Below are 26,863 nucleotides of genomic sequence, written 5' to 3'. Positions count from 1 at the left end.
AGATCAACAAAGAATAACGGGCGAGGAAGGTGACCAGAATGGCAAAAGAAAACTATAAATAGCTCTTAACTACATGGAACTATGAAAATATGTTCTGCCTGGCTTGTGGTAAGGGAAATGCAAATTTTCTCTGTTCTGAGATAACATTCTTCGCTGGTCCTATTGGCAAACATCCAAGGTTTGATGATACTTTCTTGGTAAAGCTGAAGGGAAACAGGACTCTTACCTGTGGCTGGAGGGAGTATGAGTTAACCTAACCCTCAAAGGGGGAAATTTGGTAATATCTGTGAAAATTACAAATGCACATAATCTTCGAGCCAGAAATCTCGCTTGGCGGAATTTATCTACAGCTACACTCGCGTGTGTGTGAAATGATGTTTGTATAAGAGTCTTCCCTTTCAGTGTTAACCTCAGAACAAACGGATGAAAATATGTTTGTCTCCAGCCGTGAAATTAACTATGGGCCATCTAAGTGGCAGAATACTTTGTGGTTACAGAAAATGACGAGTGCATCAGGACAGCTTTGGAAAGGAGAGATGGCCAGCATTTGTTGTTAAGTGTGTGGGGAGGTGGGGCAGGAAGAACCTGTCGAAGAATATGTAAAACCTGCTACCTTCAACTGAAATTCTGACACATTCTACCACATGGATGAACCTTGAACTATTATGCTAAATGCAGGAAGCTACACACAAAAGGGCAAATACTGTTTGGTTTTAATTTGTAAAGTACGTAGAATAAGTAAATTCACAGAGACAAAAAGTAGAATGGTGGTGACCAGAAACCGGGAGATGGGGGGCAGGGAATCGCTGTTCAATTGGGTACAGAGGGTCTGCTGGGGAAAGTGAAAAAGTTCTGGAGTTGGATGATGGTGATAGTTACACGACAATGTAAACGTGCTTAATGTCGCTGAACTGTACACTTAAAAATGGCTAAAATGGTAAATTTTTATGTTTTATATGTATCAGATAGATCAGATCAGTCACTCAGTCATGTCCGACTCTTTGCGACCCCATGAACCACAGCACGCCAGGCCTCCCTGTCCATCACCAACTCCCAGAGTTCACTCAGACTCACGTCCATCGAGTCAGTGATGCCATCCAGCCATCTCATCCTCTGTCGGCCCCTTCTCCTCCTGCCCCCAATCCCTCCCAGCATCAGAGTCTTTTCCAATGAGTCAACTCTTTGCGTGAGGGGGCCAAAGTACTGGAGTTTCAGCTTTAGCATCATTCCTTCCAAAGAAATCCCAGGGCCGATCTCCTTCAGAATGGACTGGTTGGATCTCCTATATATATGTGTGTGTATGTATATAACCACAATAAAAAGAAACTTTTTAATGCTACCTTTAACATAAAAGCAGATGTGTGGGAGGGCCTTCCCTGGTGGTCCTGTGGCTAAGACTCTGCGTTTCCAATGCAAAGGGCCTGGGTTCCATTCCTGGTCGAGGAACTAGATTCTACATGCCTGCTGCAACTAAAGACCCCACTTTGCAACAAAGATCAAAGATTCTGAGTGCCTCTACTAAGACCTGGAGCAACCAAATAAATAAATAAAAGCAGGTGTGTGTGAGTGGGTGGGGGGATAAGGACTCAAATTTGGATTTCTTTTTATATGTGCCCAGAAATTCTGGAAAGATACTCAGGAAATCAAGAGCAGTGAGTTACCTGTGGGGGAAGGGAGGGTAACTAAGGCTTATCCTGCAACATAACCTTACACTCTTTGCTTGTTGAAGCATGAGAATGTGTTTACTGTTCAAAAATAAAATTAGTTTACAAATCTGGAGAATGGTTCTATTTAGGATTGGTAAGATTTTGTTTTATTTTTAAAAAGTTTTGAATTTGTTATAATAGTTTTCTTTTTTTTTTAAATTTTTTTGGCTACGAGGCATGTGGGGTCTTAGCTCCCTGTTGTTGTTCAGTGACTCAGTTGTGTGCGACTCTGCGACCCCTGGCCAGCAGCACACCAGGCTTTCATGTCCTTCACTATCTCCCTGTTCAGGTATCCACTGCTTTGGAAGGCTAAATCTTATCCAGTGGACCGCCAGGGCACTCCCTGTTTTACTTTATTAATTTGTTTTTTACTTCACATCCTCATGGCATGTGAGATCTTAGTATTCTGACCAGGGATTGAACCCTTGACCCCTGCACTGGAAGTGTGGAGTCTTAGCCACCAGACCACTAGGGAAGGCCCCAGGATTGGAAAGATTTGAGTGCATTTTTATGCTGACCATGATAATGATGATGGTGATAACAATAATGATATTGGTGTGTGCATGCTCAGTCTCTCAGTCGTGTCCAACTCTTTTGCGACCCCATGCACCATAGCCCACCAGCCTCCTCTGTCCTTGGGATTTTCCAGGCAAGAATCCTGGAGCGGGTTGCCCTTTCCTACTCCAGGGGATCTTCCCAACCCAGGGATCAAACCCACATCTCCTGGGTCTCCCACATTGCAGGCAGATTCTTTACTGTTGAGCCACCAGGGAAGCCCACAGTGAGATTGGTAGCAGATTACCTTTTGAAATTCTTCTATAGTTTCCTATGGCTGCTGTAACTGTTCATCATAATCGGATGCCTCCAATGATGCAGATTTATTCCCTCACAGCTCTGGAGGCCAGAAGTCCAACATCAGCAAGGTGTCAGCAGAGCCGTGGCTCCCTCCAAAGCCTCTTTCGTTGGCCGTTTTAGTCACTGAGTTGTGTCTGACTCTTTCCGGGATTTCGAAGGCAAGAATACTGGAGTGGGTTGCCATGTCCTTCTCCAGGGGATCTTCCCGACTCACAGGTCGACCCTGGGTTTCCTGCACTGGTAGGTGAGTTCTTTACCGATAAGCCACCAGGGAAGCCCAAAGGGCCCAGGGAGGACCTTTCCTTGTCTCTTCCAGCTTCTGTGGCTCCTGGCATGACTTGGGCCTCTTTTGACTACATCACTCCAATCTCTGCCTCTAGCTCCACTTGGCCTAATCTCTTCTGTCTGTGTCTTTAACACTTGGCATCAGATTTAGGGCCCACACAGATAATTCAGGATGATGTCATTTCAAAGTCCTTTACATCTGTAAAGACCCTTTTTTTCCTGGGACATCCCCCAGTGGCTAAGACTCTGAGCTCCCAGTGCAGGGAGCACCAATTCCATCCCTGATCAGGGAACCAGATTCCACAAGCCACAGCTAAGAGTACAAATGCTGCAACTGAAGATCCTGAGTGCTGCAAGATGACTGAAGGTCTTGTGTAACGCAACTGAGCTTCCCAGGTGGCGATAGTGGTAAAGAACCCGCCTGCCAATTCAGGAGACATAAAACTGTGAGAAACCTAGACAGCGTGTTAAAAAGCAGAGACATCACTTTGCCAACAAAGGTCGGTGTAGTCAAAGCTATGGTTTTTCCAGTAGTCATGTATGGATGTGAGAGTTGGACCATAAAGAAGGCTGAGCGCCGAAGAATTGATGCTTTGGAACTGTGGTGTTGAAGAGGAGATCAAACCAGTCAATCCTAAAGGAAATCAGTCCTGAATATTCATTGGAGGACTGGTGCTAAAACTGAAGCTCCAATACTTTGGCCACCTGATGGAAGGAGCTGACTCATGGGTAAAGACCCTGATGCTCAGAAAGATCGAAGGCAAGAAGAGAAGGGGCAGCAAAGGATGAGTTGGTTGGATGGCATCACTGACTCGATGGGCAGGAGTGTGAGCAAATTCTGGGAGACAGTGAAGGACTGGGAAGCCTGGTGTGCTGCAGTTTGTGGTGTCACAGAGTTAGACACAACTGACTGATTGAACAACAACAACAAAGAGGCGAGGGTTCGATCCCTGGGTCAGGAAGATCCCCTGGAGGAGCGCATGGCAGCCCATTCCAGTATTCCTGCCTGGAGAATTCTATGGACAGAGAAGCCTGGCATGCTACGACTGACTTAGCATGCACGCACGTACTGCAACCTGGTACAGCCAAATAAATAATACTTTTTAAAAGACCCCTTTTTCCCCAGATAAGATCACGTTCCAAGTCCTGGGGGTTAGGACGTGGATATATCTTTCTGCAGTTCTGCATTCAACCTGCTTCCCTTACTGGTTGCTATGCCCAGTGGTAAGCATTTTACATCACTTCACCCAAGTCCTCAAACAGCCCCATAAAGTAACATACGCTTATTATCTCCATCTTCCCAATGAACTCAGAGAGGCGCCGTACCTTGCTCATGGGATATGGGATTTGAACCCAGGAAAAGGAGTACGTCAAGGCTGTGTATTGTCACCCTGCTTATTTAACTTATATGCAGAGTACATCATGAGAAACACTGGGCTGGAAGAAGCACAAGCTGGAATCAAGATTGCCGGGAGAAATATCAATAACCTCAGATATGCAGATGACACCACCCTTATGGCAGAAAGTGAAGAGGAACTAAAAAGCCTCTTGATGAAAGTGAAAGTGGAGAGTGAAAAAGTTGGCTTAAAGCTCAACATTCAGAAAACGAAGATCATGGCATCTGGTCCCATCACTTCATGGGAAATAGATGGGGAAACAGTGGAAACAGTGTCAGACTTTATTTTTGGGGGCTCCAAAATCACTACAGATGGTGACTGCAGCCATGAAATTAAAAGACACTTACTCCTTGGAAGAAAAGTTATGACCAACCTAGATAGCATATTGAAAAGCAGAGACATTACTTTGCCAACAAAGGTCCGTCTAGTCAAGGCTATGGTTTTTCCAGTGGTCATGTATGGATGTGAGAGTTGGACTATGAAGAAAGCTGAGCGCTGAAGAATTGATGCTTTTGAACTGTGGTGTTTGAGAAGACTCTTGAGAGTCCCTTGGTCTGCAAAGAGATCCAACCAGTCCATTCTGAAGGAGATCAGTCCTGAGATTTCTTTGGAAGGAATGATGCTAAAGCTGAAACTCCAGTACTTTGGCCACCTCATGTGAAGAGTTGACTCATTGGAAAAGACTCTGATGCTGGGAGGGATTGGGGGCAGGAGGAGAAGGGGCCGACAGAGGATGAGATGGCTGGATGGCATCACTGACTCGATGGACGTGAGTCTGAGTGAACTCTGGGAGTTGGTGATGGACAGGGAGGCCTGGCGTGCTGTGGTTCATGGGGTCGCAAAGAGTTGGACACTACTGAGCAACTGAACTGAACTGAACTGTTGGGCTCAAAACTCTGATTCTGTGTGAGGCACAGAAAGAGACTTCTGGTCTTGGGACAGTCCATTAAAGGCAAACAGTCAGAGAGCAAATATTTTCTGGTGTGTTTGTTCATCAGCAACCCCTGGGCCAAGATCAAGGATATGGAGAAAAGGGCAGAAGGGTGTGGCCGTGGAGAGTAGCCAGGAAAAGAAGAGGCAGAGGAGGGGTGAGGATTATTCATCAGGCCTTTGGAAGCAGTACCATCAGCTCTGACTCCTGCCTTCTGGAGTGTTGCCCTTGGCTTTGGGGGCAACTGAGGCCAGAAGTTTGTCATGAAGAAAGGACAAAGGAATAAAGTTAGAATCCAAAGGGGATGTGTCAAGTAGAAATAACATTTAATTAAGCAGCACTTACTGTGTGCCACAGACTTTTTCAAGAATCTGACGCACTCACTGAATCCTCCTCGTTTTGCCGATGAGGAAACTGAGGCCCAGAGAGGTTAAGTGACTTGTCAAAGGTCACACAGCAGGACCTAGGCAGAGATGGGATTTGAACTTAGCTCTGCCCATCACCAGAGCCCCTATGGATGATTTTTTTTAAGTAGAGGTGAAATTAAAAATAAATAAATTGAGGTGAAACTGCCATAATATAAAATTAACAGTGTTAAAGGGAACAATTCAGTGGTGTTTAGTAGAATCCTAATGTTGTGAAACTATCACCTCTGTCTAGTTCCAAAATGGTTTCATCATCCTAGGATATACCTGGTAACAGTTACTCTCGATTCCTGCCTCCTCCCAACCTTCAGCAACCACAGTCTGCCTTCTGCCTCTGTGGGTGTGCCTCTTCTGGACATTTTCTATCCATGGAAGCATACGCGATGTGACCTCTGATATCTGTCTTCTTTCACGCAGCATTATGTTCTCAAGGTTCAGCCACATCGTAGTGTGTGTCATTGCTTCATTCCTTGTTATGACTCTGTGATATTCCATTGCTTGGGATGGACCACATTTTGTTTATCCATTCATCTCGTGATGGGAACCTGGGTTGTTTTCACTCTTTGGCTGTTGTGACTAGTGAGACTCTGAACATGTGTGTACATGTGACACTAAAATGGTCAATGTGGGGCCTTCCTTAGTGGTCCAGTGGCTAAGACTCCATACTCCCACTTCAGGGGGCCTGGGTTCAATCCCTGGTCAGGGAACTAGACACCACGTGTGGCAACTAAAGACCCCAGATGCCGTGACAAAGATCAAAGATCTCAAATGCTCCAACTAAGACTCAGTGCAGCCAAATAAATATTTTTTGTGAAAGGTGGTCCATTTTATTTCATAGGAATTGTACCTCAGTGCCTATTTATTTTTGGCTATGCTGGGTCCTCACTGCTGGGTGGGCTTTGTCCCTTTGTGAGGAGTGGGGGCTACTTTCTAGTTTCTGTGTGTGGGCTTCTCTCATTGCGGGCTCTAGGGCATGTGGGCTTCAGTAGTTACAGCTCCCGGGCTCTAGAGCACAGGCTCAGTACTTGTGGCACACGGATTTAGTTGTCCCATGGCATGCGCAATCTTCCAGGACCAAGGATTAAATCTGTGGCCCCTGACTGGCAGGTGAATTCTTAACCACTAGACCACCTAGGAAGTCCAATATTTCCTTTTTTTTTTTTTAAGTAATGCTATCAGCTGAGAGGGCCCAGAAGCAGTAACGTCAACCTCTACCCCCAGTAGCCACAAGCAGACTCAATATCCCGATCTTGACTTCTCAATCTTGCCACCACTCTCCAGTAAAGGAAACTCAGGAAAGGAATTCCCAAATCTTCGGGAAAATGGCTGATTCTGGGACTGGGGCAGGGAAAATGTAAGATGAGCCTGGAACATCGTGTGATGCCAGAAAGTAAGGAAGTACTCAAAAAGAAATATGGAGTCATGTCAAAAGACCAGGGCCGGAGAGAAAATGCTCAGAGCAGGGGCCAACTGAAAGAGCTCCCGGCCAAAGCTGGAACAATTTGGGTGGAGAAATAAACAATAATAGTACTTGATTTTCACCCAAAGAATAAAAAGACTCTTCGAGAGTCCTTATGGGTATAAATAAATGATGGTGCAAGTAAATAAATGGAGATGAATCAGCTCTTCCTTACAGAAGAATTCCAAAGAATAAATAATAACAAATGCAGAAGGAGAGAGGTAAATGGAAACTTACTAGTAAACAAATAGCACAGTAATAATTTCTGCACACACAATCCACCAACGAAGGCTAAACTCAGTGGATGGAATGGGAAACAGGATCTTTGCATCACCTCAGAGCGTCTCACTCAAAATATTTATTGGCCAGTATGGTTTTGACATTGTAGATGTTCAGTCACTAAGTCATGTCCGACTCCTTGTGACCCCATGGACTGTAGCACGCCAGGCTCTGCTGTCCATCCTCTCCCAAAGTTTGCTCGAATTCATGTCCATTGAGTCAGTGATGCTATCTAGCCATTAACATATGTCCACAAATTCTACCATACTCCTCCTCGAGACAGTGGAGCTTAACCCCCCACTCTGGGTGAAGACTGGGAATTTCTGTTTCTGGACCTGAGTAATGGATGCAGAAGTATGTTCTGTTTGTGAAAATCCTTCCGATATCCACTGATGGTCTGGACACTTTTCTGTATGCATGTCATACTTTGATAGAAAGTGCAACTTGCTTGAATGGAGGGGGAAAAAAAGGGAAAAAAAAAGAAACAGATTCAGTTTTGATTCAGAGATTCAGTTATCTTTTTCAGAGATGCCCTATTGGTATAAAAACTAATGAAAACCAGGACTTCCCTGTGGTCCAGGGGTTAAAAATCCTCCTGCCAATGTAGGGGACACAGGTTAGATCCCTCGTCCTGGAGGATTCTACATGCTGAGGGCAACTAAGCCCATGGGCTACAACCACTGAGCCCCTGTTCCGCAACAAGAAAAGCTACCACAATGAGAAGCCGTGCACTGCAACTAGAGAGTGGCCCCCACTTGCTGCAACTAGAGAAAGCCCAAGAGCAGCAACGGTAACTCAGCATGGCCAAAAATAAAAAAATAAACTAATGAAAAGCAGGGAATTCCCTGGCAGGCCAGTGGTTAGTACTCTCACTGCCAGGGGTCTGGGTTCAGTCCCTGGTCGGGGATTGAAAATTCCACAAGCCAGCAGCCAGGGGAAAACAAAACAAATGGAAAGCAGAGAAATGATGACAGCTGAAGCCAGGATGATGGTTTACCTGGGCATGGAAGAAGGACTTGTGATGGGGGGTGGGGGGGGACATCAGTGGTGCTGGCACTGTTCTCCTGATCTGGGTAATGACGACATGAGTGTTAAAAAATTATTACTTAAAATAATATATTCATTTATTTGGTTGTGCAAGGTCTTAGTCATAGCATGCGGAATCTTTCAGTTTCAGCATGCGACCTCTTAGTTGCAACAGCTGGGATCTCTTTCCCTGACCGGGGATCGAACCCAGGCCCTCTGCATCCGGAGCCTGGAGTCCTAGCCACTGGACCACCAGGAAAGTCTTTGAATCATTATTATTTTTTTAATTGCACAAATTGAGATTTCTTTTTCATATTTTGGTGGTGTCCTAGAGCTGGTTTATACTGCCATGAGAACTGATTAATAACTTCTCAGGAAATTGGCTATATCACTCTAATATCATACTGGTAGCTTGAAACTGGCCAGAAACCTGTAACTGCTACAAATCAGGACCTTTTTGTTTCTGGAGAGTCCCTTGAGTTGTTTTTTCCTTTTTTTTTTTTTTGCCTTGTTTTTTCGTATTTTAAAAATTGAACTATAATTGATGTACAGTGTTGTGTTCGTTTCAGGGGTACAGACATATATATACACATATGCGTACACATATGTGTGCTGTTCTTAGTTGCTCAGTCATGGGTTGCCGTGCCCTCTTCCGGGGAATCTGCCTGACCCAGGGATCGAACCCAGATCGCCAGCATTGGAAGCGGATTCTTTACCATCTAAGCCACCAGGGAAGCCCATATATATATACATTCTTTTTCAGATTCTTTTCCCTTGTAGGTTATTACAAAATTTTTTTTTTGGTTATTACAAAATATTGAGCATAATTCCCTATATATAGTGGGTCCTTGGTTGGTTATCTATTTTACGTACAGTGCATTGGAGAAGGAAATGGCAACCCACTCCAGTGTTCTTGCCTGGAGAATCCCATGGATGGAGAAGCCTGGTAGGCTGCAGTCCACGGGGTCGCACAGAGTTGGACACGACTGAAGTGACTTAGCAGCAGCAGCAGCAGCAGTGTATATATGTTCCCCTGGAAGAGGGCATGGCAACCCTCTCCAGTATTCCTGCCTAGAGAATCCCATGGACCGAGGAGCCTGGTGGGCCACAGTCCATGGGGTCGCAAAGAGTCGGACATGACTGAAGTGACTTAGCATGCATGCATTCGGGCTGTATACATTAATCCCAACCTCCTAATTTATCTCTCCCCTACTCCTTGGATGACCATAAGTTTGTCTTCTATTTCTGTGTGTCTATTTCCATTTTGTAAATAAGTTCCTTTGTATCTGGAGAGCCCACTGCTAAACATTGCCCCACACATGACAGTTCGTCTCTGAATGGAGTGGGTAGTCTTTCCCTTCTCCAGGGTATCTTCCTGACCCATGGTTCAAATCTGGGTCTCCTGTGTTGCAGGCAGATTCTTTACCATCTGAGCCCCGAGGGAAGCCCATATATGATATTAGTTAAACATATAAAAATTATTTTTTAAATGGGGTCACGAAGAGTCAGACACAACTAAGTGACTTCACTTTCACTTTTCACTTCCATGCATTGGAGAAGGAAATGGCAACCCACTCCAGTGTTCTTGCCTGGAGAATCCCAGGGACAGCGGAGCCTGGTGGGCTGCTGTCTATGGGGTTGCACAGAGTCAGACACGACTGAAGTGACTTAGCAGCAACCTACACATAACATGAAATGTATCATAGTAACCATTTTAAGTGTCCAGTTCAATGAACAGTTCATTCACATAGCTGTGTAAGCATCACCACCATCCATCTTCAGAACTCTTCATCCTGTGAAACTGAAACTCTGTCCCCACTATTTTTTAAAAATTCTTTAAAAATTTTCCTTGGAGGGAGAGATAAACTAGGAGGTTGGGATTGACATAAACACACTGCCCTAAATAAAAGAGATAACTAATAAGAACCTGCTGTATTAGTAGAGCACAGGGAACTCTACTCAATGCTCTGTAGTGACCTATATGAGGAAAGAATCCCAAAAAAGCAGTGGATATATACGTGTGTATAACCGAGTCACTTTGCTGTACATCTGAAACTAACAAACCATTGTAAATCAACTACACTCCAAGAAAGACTTTATTTTTTTTCAAGAAAGACTTTTTTTTTTTTTAATTGTATTAGTTTTGCCAAATATCAAAATGAACCCACCACAGGTATACATGTGTTCCCCATCCTGAACCCTCCTCCCTCCTCCCTCCCCATACCATCCCTCTGGGTCGTCCCAGTGCACTAGCCCCAAGCATCCAGTATCGTGCATTGAACCTGGACTGGTGACTCGTTTCATACATGATATTTTACATGTTTCAATGCTATTCTCCCAAATCTTCCCACCCTCTCCTTCTCCCTCTTTTCCTTTTGGAAAGCATGGGCTCTGGAGCCAAAGGCTCTGTTTAAACTTCAATCTCCACTTTCACCTACTAGCTAACCTTGGACACCTTATGTCACTGTTGTTTCCTCATCTGTAACATAATCTTAGTCCTGATCTCATAGGCCAGTGGTTCTCTGAGGTGTGGTTTCTGGAGACTTCCCTGGTGATCCAGGGGATAAAACTCCACACTCACAAGGCAGGGGTCCCAGGTTCAATCCCTGGTCAGGGAACTAGACCCCATATTCACAAGTAAGAGTTCAGAGGCCACAACTATTAGTAAAAAGATCCCTCATGCTGCAGCTAAGACCCAGGGCAGCCATATAAATAAACTTTTTAAAATAGTGTGCTTTCTGGACCAGCAGCATCTGCATGGCCTAGAAATGTATTGCCAATACAGATTTTCAATGGGGCTTCCCAAGTGGCTCAGTGGTAAATAACCCATCTGCCAGTGCAGGACAGGCAGGACACGTGAGTTCAATTCCTTGGTTTGGGAAGATCCCCTGGAGGAGGAGGTGGCAACCCACTCTGAAGGAAAGCTACACGACTCAAAATAGCCTGGAGTTAAAACTTCCCTCCAGGTCCCCCCCACCATTCTATACAGAATAAAGAACTTTCTCCCCCAAAGAAAGGAATAGACATTAATATTGATTACGTTCAGCTCCCAGCTGATCCCAGTCTCCGGCCTGTCTCAGGAATTCCTTTCCCCAGTTGTTTAAAGCTAACTAATCAAAAATAATCATGAGGAAAAACAGACCCCCTCAAAATGATGCATCTCTGCATATATATGTTTTCTATATATATGTTTTCTGTATGTATATATCTATTCTCTTCTCCACTTAGTGCAGTTCAGTTCAGTTGCTCAGTCGTGTCCAACTCTTTGCGACCCCATGAACCGCAGCATGCCAGGCCTCCCTGTCCATCACCAACTCCTGGAGTTCACTCAAACTCATGGGCATCGAGGTGGTGATGCCATCCAGCCATGTCATCCTGTGTCATCCCCTTCTCCTCCTGCCCCCAATCCCTCCCAGCATCAGTCTTTTCCAATGAGTCAACTCTTCGCATGAGGTGGCCAAAGTATTGGAGTTTCAGCTTTAGCATCAGTTCTTCCAAAGAACACCCAGGACTGATCTCCTTCAGAATGGACTGGTTGGATCTCCTTGCAGTTCAAGGGACTCTCAAGAGTCTTCTCCCACACCACAGTTCAAAAGCATCAGTTCTTCGGTGCTCAGCTTTCTTCACAGTCCAACTCTCACATTCATACATGACCACTGGAAAAACCATAGCCTAGACTAGACGGACCTTTGTTGGCAAAGTAATGTTCCTGCTTTTTAATATGCTATCTAGGTTGGTCATAACTTTCCTTCCAAGGAGTAATCGTCTTTTAATTTCATGGCTGCAATCACCATCTGCAGTGATTTTGGAGCCCACTTATTCCAGGAGCCCACTAATCTGACTGCTGCCCCTTCTCGCCTCATTAAAGGTGATCTGTTCCTGTAAAGTGCAGTCTTGTTTTTTTTTTTCTCGAACCTCACCTTCTCTAACTCCCTTTCCTTACACACTCCAGTATTCTTGCCTGGAGAATCCCATGGACAGAGAAACCTGGCCGGCTACAGTCCATGGGGTCGCACAAGAGTCAGACACAACTGAGCACGCGTTCACACACAGATTCTCAGATGCTCTGCAAGTGGTGCCCAGCGATCTGTATTTTAACAAGCCCTCCAGATTCTGAGGCTGGCTCAGATTTTGAGAACCATTATCATAGGTTATGGAGAGGATTAAATTGATTAAACAATATCTGAAATATTTAGAGCAGTGCCTGGCCCCATAGCCCACACAGTGTAAGCACTCACTATTGTTATTACAGAAGAGGCCCAGGACCCTAGCAGTAGGGTGGTAATGAGGAGCTGGTCGTGCCCTCCCTCCCAGTCTGGTGGGGGTCTGGGTTCCTGCTGATAGCTTACGGTGAACGGTGTCGTATTCATGATCTCCGAAGAAGATTTAGCTTCAGGACCAGGTACCAGCTTGATCACTAACAGCTGTTGCATAGCAGAGTTTTATTAAAGTGAAAAAGAGAAAGCTTCTGACATAGACATTAGGAGGGGGACAGACAGTGCCCCACTTGCTAGTCTTAGCAAGGAGCTATATACTTTTTAGTTGGTTATTAACAATAAATCAAAAGAACGTCTCAAGGTTGTAAAGATCTTTTCAGACCCACTCCCACAATATACATTTTATAAAGTGATAGGATTAGTCAGAAGGTTCTCAGGAAGGAGAAACATGTCCTCAAGCAGGATACATTGTTGTTATATAGTCGTTGGTACAGAATTTAAGGAAAAACATATCCTTGAGCAAGATGAGTTGTTTTGCTGTGTAATCATCAGCTCAGGAAATGGCAACCCATTCCAGTATTCTTGCCTGGAGAATCCCGTGGACAGAGGAGCCTGGTGGGCTACTGTCTATGGAGTTGCACAGAGTCAAACATGACTGAAGCGACTTAGCATGCATGCATGCATTGGAGAAGGAAATGGCAACCCACTCCAGTATTCTTGCCTGGAGAATACCAGGGCCAGAGGAGCCTGGTTGGCTGCCTTCTATGGGGTCGCACAGAGTCGGACACAACTGAAGCGACTTAGCAGCAGCAACAACAGCAGCTCAGGGCTTAAAGACAAAAAGTTTGTCTTTTTCTCCTCCTTGAGAACTCCAGACCCCTATCTCACCCTTAAGAACTCCTAGACCCCTTTCTCCTCCTTAGGGACCCCGGACTTCTTATCAACCTACCTAAGAATTGACTCCCTCACTGGTCTCTGCTGAGCGGAGGCCTTCTCACCTCTCTCTGTTGAAGATGACAGCTGGTGATGACAGCTGGGCCACGTCACCCTATTCCTTCGAAAGGTTATCACTTGGTCCAGGAAACGGGAAAGGTCAGGGTTGGGGGGTGGGCATGCCCACCTCCCCTCTGCTGATGGAGATAAAGGAGGTCACTCAGCTCCTACAGGACAGGAGGGGGAAGCTAGGATGTATAAATGAGGGGCCAGGAGGCAGTAGAGGCACCAATCACCAGGAAGCTGCCTTGCCGTGCCCATTCTCGCCTCTCAGGCAGCCCCGTCCAGCATGGTCAGACACCTGGTCCTGCTGCTGCTGGCCCTGGGGGTGCTGACTGGGGAGCTCTTGCCAAGGACCGAGGCCCGGGCAACAGCCTATGGAGTGAAACTCTGCGGCCGTGAATTCATCCGAGCGGTCATCTTCACCTGTGGGGGCTCCCGGTGGAGACGTGCCCACGACGCTGTGGGTAAGGCTGAGGAGGTAGTATGTGTGGCCGCGGGATTGATGGGCATGAGGTGGGTCCCAGAAACCAGAGACAGAAGTGAGATGAGGGGCTGGGGCAGGAAGGTCCTCCCTTCACCACATGCAGCTGGGGAGATGGGCCAGGCCCTTGAAGCTGTGCCAAGGCTGAGGGAGCCGGTTGGCAGAGCTGCAGAGCTGAGATGGGGGTGGCGGGGGGGTGAGCGGCAAACCATTTGAACCAGCTAGAAGTCTGGGACACTTGCTATGTGTGAGCCCTGTGTTACGCAAGGCTGCTGTTTGCCCAACCCTGGTCAGTGCCATTCAGAAGCCAAAACTAAAGTGTTTTCCAAGCCTCAGGGAAGGGAATAAGAGGAGTGTGGTGAGGACAAGGCTAGATTTACCACCTAATAGGTGAGTCTCCTACCAAGTTGCTTTTCTTCCCTGATCAGCTTTATCTGCAAATAGGAGGCACAGTTCCTGTATCTTGCACGTTTGTTAAGTGGCAAAATTGAGTCTAAACTGATTAGGACAAAACTGAGTGCTTACCCTATATCAGATGCTATTTAAAGTTGTTTTTTTTTTTTCTTAATGCATATTAGTTAAGTCATCTACTCTGTATAAAACTCTACAAAGTAGAAGCTTTTAAAAATTTTTTGATGTGGACCATTTTTAAAGTCTTTATTGAATTTGTTACAATACTGCTTCTGTTTCAAGAAGCATGTGGGATCTTAGCTTTCCAACCAGGGATCAAACCTGGATTCCCCGCATTGGAAGGCAACGCCTTACCACTGGACCGCCAGGGAAGTCCCAGGAGTTATTATCCCCACTTTGCAGGCAAGGGAGCTGAAGCTCAAGGATGATAACTGGACTAGGGCTCAGTCAGTTCAGCTCCCAGACATGTGTTTTTCACCATCAGGTCCTCAATAACTAAGTAGGAGGGGAAAAGCTGGGCTTCCCAAGGTGGCGCTAGTGGTATCCAAACCTGCCTGACAAGATGCAGGTTTGATCCCTGGGTTCCATCCTTGGGTCGTGAATGTCCTCTGGAGGAGGGCATGGTAACCCACTCCAGTATTCTTGCCTGAGGAATTCCATGGACTGAGGAGCCTGGTGGGCTATGGTCCATAAGTTTGAAAAGAGTCGGACACAACTGAAATGACTTGGCACGCAGGGCAAAACCTATGACAGAAGAGGAAAGCCAAGCTCAGTGGGGTTAAGTTGCTCATCAAAGAAGGAACCCACGTCTGAGCAGAATCAAAGTCTATACTCACGAGGCTTATTCACACTCAAGAACAGAGAAGTAGCTGGGCCAGCCCAGAGCTGGGACTCTGGGTGTGACACAGTCCCGAGCACTAACTCTTCTCATCTTTTGCAGAAGATACCTTCCCAGAGGTGGACACTGACTCGGAGAGTGAGCTTGATGAGGCAGTGGCCTCCAGCGAGTGGCTGGCCCTGACCAAGTCCCCTCAGGCCTTCTATGGGGGCCGACAGGACTGGCAGGGAACCCCAGGGTCTCTGAGGGGCAGACGCGACGTCCTGGCTGGCCTGTCGAGCAGCTGCTGCAAGCGGGGCTGCAGCAAGAGCGAAATCGGCAGACTCTGCTAGAAGCGAAACTGGGCGGCGGGGGGTGGGGGGGGCACCGGGGTCAATACCCCAGCCCTGCCATCCACCTGACCGGTGTCCGGCTGGGCACTTGTTTCGGGTCCCTCAGGCGTTCATTCATCAGCAAGTCACAGAGGTCCGGCACTCTGGGCTCAGACTGCCCCCACCCAACCCTGATCTTTGAGCAGTCCATCCCACCCCTGAGCAAGCTATGCCGCAACCTGGCCAGATGCGGACCCTGACGTCTCAGCAGCCCATACGATGCCTTTCCTGGCCTGTTCTGTCTCCTTCTGTTTCTATTTACCCAAACTGGCCACACTCAGACTTTGCCCAAGCTGCGACTCTCCCCTGTCCCAACTGTGACTCTCTCCTGTCCCACCTGTGGCCATTCGCCAGCCCAAATTATGCCCCCATCCCATTCCAGCCTTCCTGCCTGCCAGCCCCTCTGCCTATCAGCCCCTCTCCCTCCAACCCCGCCCGCTGTGGGGGGAGGTTCTAAAGCTGTAGACCCCAGGGTTGGTGGAAGGACTCCTGGGTTTTCTTCGTATCCTGGGGTGGGAAGCTCAGTGTGTGTGTGGTGGGAACGGATCAGAACCTTCTTCAGCCCCTCAAAATAAAAAGTTGCAAAAGACTTGGCAGTGTGTGATGTCTGGGAAGGGAAGGGGCAGGTGTCAAGGGAGCTTCGGCCACGCCCTCAGCGCAGCCCCCACCCCCTCCCAAGTCTCCCCCCCCCCCGCCCCCCCAGCCCCTGCGAGTTCTGCCGGGAACTTTCCGGTGCAGATAAGGGGCGGGGACCCACAGCGCAAGGTGCGGAGGCGGCCGGGAGGGGTGGCTCTGCTTCCCGTCGCCGCTCAGGCGTTGGTCCCCGAGAGCGAGGCGGGCGGCGCGGCCGCGCTGGGCCAGGCAAGGCCGGGCCGGACTGGGGGGCCGCGGGAGTGCCATGCGGGGGACCCCGGCCGCCCCCTTCCCACCGCGGCCGAAGCCGATGCTGCTGCTGCTTCTATTGTTGCTGTTCAGCCGGACTCGGCCCCAGGGTGAGTTCTGGAGCGAGCTCGTGTCTCATGCTCGCGAACGCGCCCATCACCCTCCAGGGTGACCCTCAAGTTTGCGGAATGAATGGCAGAGGTCCAGAAGCCACTTTGCTCTCCCCGGCCCGGTGGCAGGGGCCGGGCGATGCGAGGGTTTGGGGAATGGGCGGTAGCGAGGTGGGAACTTGAGGCCGGGGTTGGGGGGGCGGCGGTAGGGTAAGGGCTTTTGTCGGGGAGTGGGGGGGTAGTTAACAGGATGTGGCTGGTGGGAGGGGAGGAGTTATGCCCAAAGCCTGGGGAGCGGTGGCCAGCGCCCCCTTCCTGCTGCTCGCTTCAGTAAGGGACCCTGGATCGCCCTCCACAGTTGTCAGAAGTTCTGGGGTGTGCCCGAGGCTGGGGGAACTGACCCCCTTCCTTGGAACCCTCCTGCCTCCCTCTCCAGGCAGCCCGGGGCCACTGCAGTGCTATGGAGTTGGACCCTTGGGGGACCTGAACTGCTCCTGGGAGCCTCATGGGGACCTGGGAGCCCCCTCCATGCTGTATGTCCAAAGCCAGAAATAGTGAGTACAGTGGGGTAATTTGGGGACACTGAAGCCACTCAGGTTCTAGCCTTCTCAGAGGACCCATTCGCCCTGCCCACCCTCACCTCCCAGCCCGACCCCACTCTCTAGCCCTTCAGTTCCACATTCCCTCATTTCCTTGCTGTGTTACCATGAACCAGTCACTTTCCCTCTCTGAACCTCTGTTTCTTCCTCTATCAAATGCTGATAATAATGGAACCTGGTTCCCAGCATTGGTTCTGAGAATTCAGTGAGTTTAGGCACTTGGGAAAGAGAAAATGCTTAATGATTAGAAGTTGTTTTTTATTGCTGTGTGACCTTAGGCAAGTAGCTTAACCTCTCTGAGAACAGGAAAAGATCATTTGATCTGGTGCTGGGGATGCAACAGTGAAAGAGACACAGAAAGCCTCATGGAGCCCACAGTCTGAGGGGGTGACTGATATTGCTTCATGATGAATCACACTTGGAAACTCAACTTCATTTCAAATTTGGCTGTGAGAGGAGAGGAAAAGGAGCATTTGAAGATGGGAACTGGCATGGAAGGTTGGTTTGTTTTTTTTTTAATGGTGGTAAAGTACACATAAAATTTACCCCTTTTTTCCTCAATCTTTTTCTTTTGGCTGTGCTGGATTTTCTTCGCAGCTCCAACTCTCTAGTTGCGGCTTGAAGGATTCTCACTAGTTACGGTGCATGGGCTTAGTTGCCTCTAGGGCATGTGGGATCCCAGTTCCTTGACCAGGAATCCATCCCGCATCCCCTGCTCTGACAGGCAGATTCTTAACCACTGGACCACCAGGGAAGTCCCCTCAATCTTTTTAAAGTGTCCAGTTCAGTGGCATTAAGTACAGTCACACTGTTGTGCAGCCATCACCACCATCCATGTCCAGAAGGGTTTTAATTTGTAGAGAACGAGAAAGTAAGAGGGCTTCCCAGGTGGCACTGATGGTAAAGAACCCCCATGCCAATGCAGGAGATGTAAGAGACATGGGTTCCATCCCTGGGTTGGGGTGATCCCATGGAGGAGGGCACAGCAACCCACTCCAGTATTCTTTCATTCCTGTATTCTTGCCTGGAGGGTCCCAGGAACAGAAGAGCCTGGCGGGCTGCAGTACAGAGGGCTGCAAATCAACTTAGCATGCATGCTTGCACGAGGGAATAAAAGAAAGTCTCTTTTTTTTTGTTTGTTTTGTTTTTGAAGAATAAACAGTCAATTTTATTGGGCTAAGACTAGGAATCCATGAGTCTTGAGGACCTCTGTGAATTTGTCAGTTTTCTTCTCGATGTTCTTTTCTGCGTGCTTTGGTAGCCTCATAAGCAGCTGCTTTTTCCAATAGTGGATCTGGGCTTTCTCCTTTCTCTTCTCGTCCAGGGTGGCGGTTACTGCCTGGTCCGTCCAGCCAATCTCATGAGCCAGGCGCCCTAGGTAGGCAAACTTGCGAGTAGGCTTCAGACGCACAACCTTGAGGGCAGCGGGTACCACCATTCGCTTTCTTTTGTTATAGGTTGGTGGGATCCCATCAAACACCTCGAGGTGCTCCAGAGCAGCCTGACCTCACTTGGTCTTGTGGGGCAACATGTCTCACCCTGTCCGCCAGAAGATGCCGCTGGGGGCTCGGAGGTGGTAGGGGTCACGGGAGGGGTTGGTGTTCATCCGCTTGCGGAAAAAGGCCAGGTACTTCAACTTATTTCTGTAGAAATTGCCAGAAATGTTGATGCCCTCACAGCGCACGACCACACCCTTCCGGCCCAGAAGCATCTGCTTGGCCACGATGGCCTCCAGGCGGCCCAGGAGATGGCCTTGGCCGTCAAGCACCAGGACCTGCCCCTCGGAAAGCTTTTTTTTTTTTTTTAATGAGGTGAAATTCACATAAGGTGAAATTAACCATTTGCAAGTGAACAGTTCAGTAGCTGTTAGTACTTCACACTGTTGTCCAACCAGTGCCTCTATTTCATTCCAGAACATGCCCATTACCCCCAAAAGGAAGTTTCATCCCTAACAGCAGTCAATCCCTGTCTCCTGACAACTACTGATCTACTTTCCATCCCTTGGATTTGCCTGTCCTGGGCCTTTCTCATAAGTGGAATCATACCTTATGTGGTCTTCGATATCTATATACATTCACTTAGCATGTTTTCCAGGTTCATTATGTTGTAGCATGAACCGGAACTTCATTCCATTTTTTGTAGCTGAACAGTATTCTACTGTAACGGATATACTGCGTTCATCTACTTATCTGTTTCCACCGTTGAGCAATTGCCGTGGGTGGTTGTGACTAGCGCTACTGAAAATTGAGTCCTTCTTTTCAGTTCTTTGGGGGTATATGCCTAGGAGTGAAACTGCTGGGTCATACGGCAATTCTGTTTAACTTTTTGAGGAACCAACTGTTTTCTGCAACAGCTGCACCGTTTTATGTTTCTACCAGCAATGTAAGAGGGCCCCAGTTTCTCCACATCTTTGCCAGCATATGTGTTTTTGTCTTTGTTTTAATGAAGGCCTTGATTTGAACCTTTGAAATCCAGTCCTTTGGGACATCCTCGACTCCTCTCTCTCTAACCCACATTTGATCCATCAGCAGGCCTTGCCAACATTATCTAGAATCTGGCACTCCTTACTTCCTGAGCACCCCCTCCATGATCCTGTCCCCATTATCGCTGGCCTGGACCCCACAGTCACCTCCTCCCAGGACTCAGGTTTCCATCCTCAGCCCCACAGTCTCTTCTCTACCATGGCATCCAGTGGGCGCCTGTGAACTTCTGCATCAGAGCACTTCCCTCCCCTGTGCACAGCACTGCAGGGCTCCCTGCTCACTCAGGGTAAAAGCCAGAATCCTTCCTGCTGTCATGTGAACAATCTGCTGTGGCCTCCCTGTCCTTGCCTCCTCCCACCTCCACCTTACTCACTCTATTCCAGGGTGCAAGCCTCCTCCTCAGTTTCTCAGAAAACACCAGGCACAGGGGCTTCCCTGGGGTCGTTGTTCAGTCGCTAAGTCGTGTCCAGCTCTTTGTGACCCCATGGACTGCAGCACGCCAGGCTTCCCTGTCCTTCGCTATCTCCCAGAGTTTGCTCAAACTTATGTCCATTGAGTCAGGAGTGGGTGATGTTATCTAACCATCTCTTCCCTGGTGGCTCAGTGCTAAAGAATCCACCTGCCAGTGCAGGAGACTCGGGTTCGATCCCTGGTCTGGGAAGATCCCACATGCCACAAAGCTGCTAGGCCTGTGTGCCACAACTATTGAGCCTGTGCTCGCGTGTGCTAAGTTGCTTCAGTCGTGTCCGACTCTTTGCAACCGCATGGACGGTAGCCCGCCAGGCTCCTCTGTCCTTGGGATTCTCCAGGCAAGAATACTGGAGTGGGTTGCCATGCCCTTCTCCAGAGGATCTGCTCAACCCAGGGATCAAACCTGCATCTCTTATGTCTCCTGCATTAGCAGGCAGGTTCTTTACCATTAGCGCCACCTGGGAAGCCCCACTGAGCCTGTGCTCTGGAGCAACTACTGAGCCCACATACCACAGCTACTGAAGCCGGCGCCCCTAGAGCTCATGCTCCACAAGAGGAGCCACGAGAATGAGAAACCCGCACACCGCAACTCGAGAGCAGCCCCCACTTGCTGCAATTGGAGAAGAGCCTGTGTGCAGCAACAAAGACCCAGCACAGCCAAAAATAAATAAATAAAATGATAAAAGAAAAAAAAGAAAAAGCACCAGGCACAGTTTGGCCTCGGGACCCTTGCCTTGGCTGCTGTTCCTTCTTAAAGTGCTCTTCATTTAAGAAGATCCTTCACAAACTGTGCACCCGCCTCCTTCAGGCTGTTATTCACATGTCTCACCAGAGAGCTTTCCTGACCACGTTTACTAAAATACCACTGTCACTCTTCATCTCAGCATGCCTCATCTTCCTCATCCTGCTTGATCTTTTTTTAAAATAATTATTTCTGGATTTTGGGCCTCACTGGGAGGCTTGTGGGATCTTAGTTCCCCTATCAGGGATTGAACCCCGTGCCCCCTGCAATGGAAATATGGAGTCCTAACCGCTGGACAGCCAGGAACTCCCTTGATTGTTCTTTATATTGCTTTTACCACCATCAATTATATATTTATGTGTTTCATCTGCCTCCTCCACTGAAATACCAGCTCTGGAGAGGGGATCCTTGCCTGCTTTGGTCACAGTCCTATTCTCAGCTTCTACAGCAGGGCCTGGCCCACAATATGTATTAGCTGACCAAATAGTTGTTTTTATTGTTGTTCAGTCACTAAGATGTGTTCGAATCTTGTTGACCCCATGGACGCCAGGCTCCTCTGTCTTCCACTACCTCCTGGAGTTTGCTCAGATTCATGTCTATTGAGTAGGTGATGCTATCTAACCATCTCATACTCTGCTGCCTTCTTCTTCTCTTGCCCTCAGTTTTTCCCAGCACCAGGGTCTTTTCCAATGAGTTGTCTCTTTGCATCAGGTGGCCAGAATATTGTGGCTTCAGCTTCAGCACCAGTCCTTCCAATGGGTATTTAGGGTTGATTTCCTTTAGGATTGACTGGTTTGATCTCCTTGCTGTCCAGAGGACTCTGAAGAGTCTTCTTCACCACCACAATTTGAAAGGATCAGTTCTTTGGCACTCCGTCATCTTTATGGTCCAACACTCACAGCTGCACATGTTAATACTGGAAAAACTGTAGCTTTGACTGTAGGAACCTTTGTTGGCAAAGTGATGTCTGCTTTTTAAACACTGTCTAGGTTTATCATAGCTATCATTCTTTCCTTCCGAAAAGCAAGCATCTTTTAATTTCATAGCTGCAGTCACTGCAGTGATTTTGGAGCCCAAGAAAATATAGAAGTAAATGTGGATATATATAATAGGTGCTCAATAAATAAAATAACCAATGCTTTCATATCATGTATATGCTCCTGATGCTTGCTATTATTTTCTTTAATGTTTTAATTTGGTTGCACGGACTCTCTAGTTGTGGCACGAGAGCTCAATTGTTGCTGCACTCAGGCTGAGTTGCTCCACAGCACTTGGGATCTTAGTTCCCCATCCAGGGATGGAGCCTACATCCCTTGCATTGCAAGGTGGATTTTTAATCACTGGACCAGAAGAAGGGCTTCCCAGGTGGCTCAGTGGTAAAGAATTCACCTGCCAGTGCAGAAGACGCGGGAGACTCAGGTTTGATCCCTGGGTCGGGAAGTTCCTCTGGAGGAAGAAATGGCAAGCCACTCCTGTCTTCTTGCTCAGAAAATCCCATGGACAGAGCAGCCTGGCAGGCTACAGTCCACGGGGTCGCAGAGTCAGACAGGACTGAGTGACTGAGCACGCGTGCATGGACCATCGGGGAAGTGCTGCTGGCTGTTCTAAATGCATTTCATATCTCATCGCATTGATTCCCCTCACTATTCACCCCTTTTCGCAGGTGCTTTTATCACCCTCATTTTGTAGGTCAAGAAACTGAGGCGCAGAGAAGTGAAGTTGCTTGCTCAAGGTCACACAGCTCTTAAGCAGAACTAGGACTTGAACCCAGGCAGAACAGATGTTATCATTACGACTCGGGGCCCGGCCTGTTGTCTATCGCCTCTTATTTCCCCATCTCTCCTCACAGCCATTCCAACAAAACCTGGACCGTGGCGGTGCCCACTGGACAGAACTGGGTGACCATCCCACGGGAACAGCTCACCATGTCTGACGAACTCCTTGTCTGGGCGGCCAAGGCCGGCCAGCTTCTCTGGTCCCCAGTCTTTGTGAACCTCGAAACCCGAAGTAATGGGCGGGAGTGTTGGGGATGCGCTGTGTGTGGGGTGGGTGGTCCTGGAGGCCCCTGCTCAATGCATTTCTCCTTCTTCAGTGAAGCCGGATGCCCCCCACCTATACCCTGACGTGGACTTCTCAGATGACCACCCCCTGGAGGCCGTTGTCCAGTGGGCCCCTCCTACGTGGCCACCCCATAAGGTCTTGGTCTGCCGGTTTTACTATCGAAGGTGCCGGATGCCCTGGGTGATGGTGAGTGTCAGGGAACCTTTCCCCCCACCCTACTCTGGTGGGGCCTGAGACATCATTCCCAAATCAGCAACCTAGCCCAGAACTCGTTCCTCACCTGCCCCTGGAGTCTGTCCACATCCCTCACGAAAGGTCTGTACGTGCATTTTGTTCAGCTAAAAAATGTACCCCCACCAAGATAATCTACAAATTCCATACAGTCCCACTTGGAATTTTTTTTTTTTTCTTGTTTGGCCATGCCATGCATGTTGCAGGATCTTAGTTCCCTGAACAGGGATTGAACCCCGGCTGTCAGCAGTGAAGGCATGGAGTCCTAACCATTGGACAGCTGGGGAATTAATTCCCTTTACTTGGAATTCTTGAGAAATTCAGTAAACTTCCTCAAACACTTTCATTTAATGAATTGTTGTTGTTCAATCACTGAGTTGTATCCAACGCTTTTCGACTCCATGGACTGCAGCGCCCCAGGTTTCCCTGTCCTTCACTATCTCCCAGAGTTTGCTCAAACTCATATCCATTGACTTGATGATGCCAACCAACAATCTCATCCTCTGTCATTCCCTTCTCCTCCTGCCTTCAGTCTTTGCCAGCATCAGGGTCTTTTCCAATGAGTTGGCTCTTCACATCAGGTGGCCCAAGTACTGGAGCTTCAGCTTCAGCATCAGCCCTTCCAGTGGGTATTCAGGGTTGATTTCCTTGAGGATTGACTGGTTTGATCTCCTTGCTGTCTCCTCAGATAACTTACATGAACCTTAAAGGAAGAGGTTAACAGCAGGGGACTTCCTTGGTGGTCCAATGGCTAAGATTCCATGCTCCCGATGCAGTGTTCAATCTCTGGGCGGGGAATTAGATCCCACATGTTGCAACTAAGACACAGTGCAGCCAAATAAATAAATGAACACTAAAAAAAAAAAAAAAGGTTTATAGCAGATACTACTTAGCACCTGCTGTGTGCCACACACTGTTGGAGGCTCTTTATCAAATCCTTACAAGAACTCTTTGAGGTAGATGTGTTTTGTGCCTACCCATTTTACAGATGAGGAACAGAGCCTGGTTTTCAATAAATACTTAAAAGTGTTAATAATAAAAGAAGCTCATATTTCCAAGCACCAGCCATGCATCAGGTACCAAGCTAAGCAATCTGCATGGATGATCTCAATGAGGACTGTACTCCTGACTTCCCTAATATAGGTTATTTTATGATCTCTGTTTCGTAGTTGGGGAAACTGAATCTCAGAGAGGTTAAGCAACTTTCCCAAGCTCACACACAGTGAAAAAAAAGGACGAAAGCTCCAGAGCAATGGGACCCCAGGAGTTGGGGAGCCTGCCCAAACACTTTAAGAGCACAGCCCCAAAGTTGCATGTATCTTTCATCTCATATCTCATTGGTCAAAATGTAGTCACATGGTCTCACCTGATTGCAAGGGAGACTGGGAAATGTGGTCTTTGTTCTTGATACACATGGTCCTGACAGATACTCAGGGTTTCCAAAAGAAGCAGCCGAGAATGGGTACTGGAGATAACCAACGATCTCAGTCACAGCTTGGGGTGCCAAGCACCACAAGGTAGGGTAGACTTGTTTTCACTGGGAATATTCATGCAGTTCAGAACAGTGCTAAGATACAGACGTTGAAATCCTACTGCCTGGGAATGAATCTCAGCTGTAGTACTCACCAGCTCTGTGACCTTGGGTATGTCACTTTCCCTCACATGACCTTAGTTTTCCTCATCTGTAAAATGAGAACAATAATAGAATTTCCCACCTACTGCTATACCTGGCACAGAGGATAATCAAATTGTCTCTTTTTGCCAGGGATTGTCCCAATTTTAAAACTGAAAGCCCTGTGTCTTGAGAACCCACTCTGTCTCCCAGGCAAAGCAAGATAGTACTGGTCATCCTGTTGGCAGCTAAGGGCTTCCCAGCTGGCTCAGTGGTAAAGAATGTGCATGTAATGCAGGAGATGCAAGAGACATGGGTTCTATCCCTAGGTCAGGAAGATTCCCTGGAGAAGGGCATGGCAATCCACTCCAGTATTCTTGCCAGAAAAATCACATGGACAGAGGAACCTGGTGGGCTACAGTCCAGGGGATCCCAAAGAGTTGGACTGGACTAAAGTGACTGAGCACACACATCGACATATAAAAGGTCAACTTTCAATTCAGCCTTCAGCTTCATCACTCACATGTCACTCCCCCAGCTGGAACCGGAAGTGAAGTCTATACCTCTGATGCCCATTGAGATCCAGGACCTGGAACTGGCCACTGGCTACGAGATGTTCGGCCGCTGCCAAGTGGACAAAGAGGAGGATCTGTGGGGCGAGTGGAGCCCCATTCTGCCCTTCCAGACACCACCCTCTGGTGAGGATCTCTGGGCTTCCCATCTTTTCCTCTCCTGGAAGTCAGGCCATCATGCCATTCCCATTTGTCTCTTCTTTTTCCATCCTCACCAGCTCCAAAAGATGTGTGGATCATGGGGAACATCTGTGGGGCACCAGGTGGACAGGAACCCCTGCTTCTGTGGAAGGTGAGTTGTGAAAACCCATTTCTCTGCCCATGTCAGGAAACCCTGGATAACAATGATGCAGGGACTTACTTGGTGGTCCAGCGGTTAGGACTCCGAGCTTTCACTCCCAAGGTCGTGGGTTCAATCCCTGGTCAGGGAACTAAGAGCCTACAAGCTGCCCACTGCTGCAAAATCAAAAACACCCCCAAACCAAAAACCAATGACGTAAACAAAACAGAGGCTACTCTGCTGCCCTCTTGAGGCTGCTTCAGGGTTTCAAGGAGGGGGATCATCAGGGAGATCCTGGCATGGCGCTGGGCTCAGAGCAAGACTCCACCAGTGTTGACTGAAAGTAGGGATCTGAGCTGAGACTTGAAGATGGGTACGAGTGTTCCAGGCAGTGGGGGGGACGTTGGGTGCAAAGATTTAGAAGCAATACAAGGCTCAGCTCCACAAAATATAGCCGGGTATGCTAAGGGCTTTGATGTTAGTATCAAAAGGGCATTGTTTTGGGACTTCTCTCATGATCCAGTGGCTAAGAATCTATCTGTCAATGCAGGGGACACGAGTTCAGTCCCTGGGCTGGGAAGGTCCCACATACCCTGGGGCAGCTAAGCCCAGGTGTCACAACTACTGAAGCCCTCATGCCCTTGATCCCATTCTCTGCAATAAGAGAAGCCACCACAGTGAGGAACCCGAGCACCACAACTAGAGTAGTCCCCACTCGCAGCAACTAGAAAAAGCCAGAGTCCAGGAACAAAGATCCAGAACAGCCAAGAATAAAATAAATAAATAATTTTAAAAGGTCGGGGGAGGGGGCATTGTAGGGATTTCCTGGTGGTCCAGTGGCTAAGACTCTGAGCTCCCAATGCAAGGCACCTGGGTTCGATCCTTGGTCAGGGAACTAGATTCTGTATGCTAAAAGACCCCACTTACTGCAATGAAAATTGAAGATTCCGTGTGCCTCAACTAAGACCTGGTGCAGCCAAATAAATAAATAAATATTTAAAAAAACAAAACAAAACAAAAACAGGGCTTGTGAGATGACAGACAAGAATGAAACAGTTCTCACTGACCCAAGTCTGTTAAGCACCTAGTCGGTTCCATGCATTGCAAGGCCCTGACTCACAGTAAACATGGCGAGAAACCAAA

At 48.0% G+C, this 26,863-nt stretch overlaps 2 protein-coding genes and 1 pseudogene across 6 annotated transcripts in view; 2 read left to right on the top strand and 1 right to left on the bottom strand.

Moving 5' to 3' along the window:
- Positions 1 to 13,678: 13,678 nt before the first annotated feature.
- On the top strand, positions 13,679 to 16,266 carry RLN3 (relaxin 3). The gene is made up of 2 exons (XM_002688750.5): positions 13,679 to 14,040; positions 15,409 to 16,266. Exons 1-2 carry the CDS (start codon positions 13,863 to 13,865, stop codon positions 15,636 to 15,638), a joined length of 408 nt encoding a protein of 135 aa, XP_002688796.1. The 5' UTR covers positions 13,679 to 13,862; the 3' UTR covers positions 15,639 to 16,266.
- Positions 16,267 to 16,413: 147 nt separating this feature from the next.
- IL27RA (interleukin 27 receptor subunit alpha) overlaps positions 16,414 to 26,863 on the top strand; it is a 27,772-nt gene continuing 17,322 nt past the window's right edge. For 2 of the 5 annotated variants that reach the window (XM_059888135.1, XM_059888136.1), the window contains exons 1-6: positions 16,466 to 16,669; positions 17,106 to 17,223; positions 22,814 to 22,971; positions 23,057 to 23,211; positions 25,407 to 25,566; positions 25,659 to 25,732. In XM_059888135.1, the coding sequence (XP_059744118.1) occupies positions 16,576 to 16,669; positions 17,106 to 17,223; positions 22,814 to 22,971; positions 23,057 to 23,211; positions 25,407 to 25,566; positions 25,659 to 25,732 (759 nt within the window). In that variant the 5' untranslated portion in view covers positions 16,466 to 16,575. 5 annotated transcript variants of the gene reach the window in all.
- Positions 18,413 to 19,060, bottom strand: LOC614617 (ribosomal protein L13a pseudogene; annotated as a pseudogene).

Source organism: Bos taurus, chromosome 7 (genome assembly GCF_002263795.3).
Source record: "Bos taurus isolate L1 Dominette 01449 registration number 42190680 breed Hereford chromosome 7, ARS-UCD2.0, whole genome shotgun sequence".
In the NCBI taxonomy this organism is placed as follows: domain Eukaryota; kingdom Metazoa; phylum Chordata; class Mammalia; order Artiodactyla; family Bovidae; genus Bos; species Bos taurus.
Note: the sequence above shows the minus strand (reverse complement) of the source record. Positions and strands in the feature narration are given on the sequence as shown.

Coding starts and splice junctions, on each gene's coding strand:
- RLN3 (XM_002688750.5), top strand. CDS start 13,863: ATGGTCAGACACCTGGTCCTGCTGCTGCTGGCCCTGGGGGTGCTGACT. Junction 14,041..15,408: donor ACGTGCCCACGACGCTGTGG/GTAAGGCTGAGG, acceptor CATCTTTTGCAG/AAGATACCTTCCCAGAGGTG.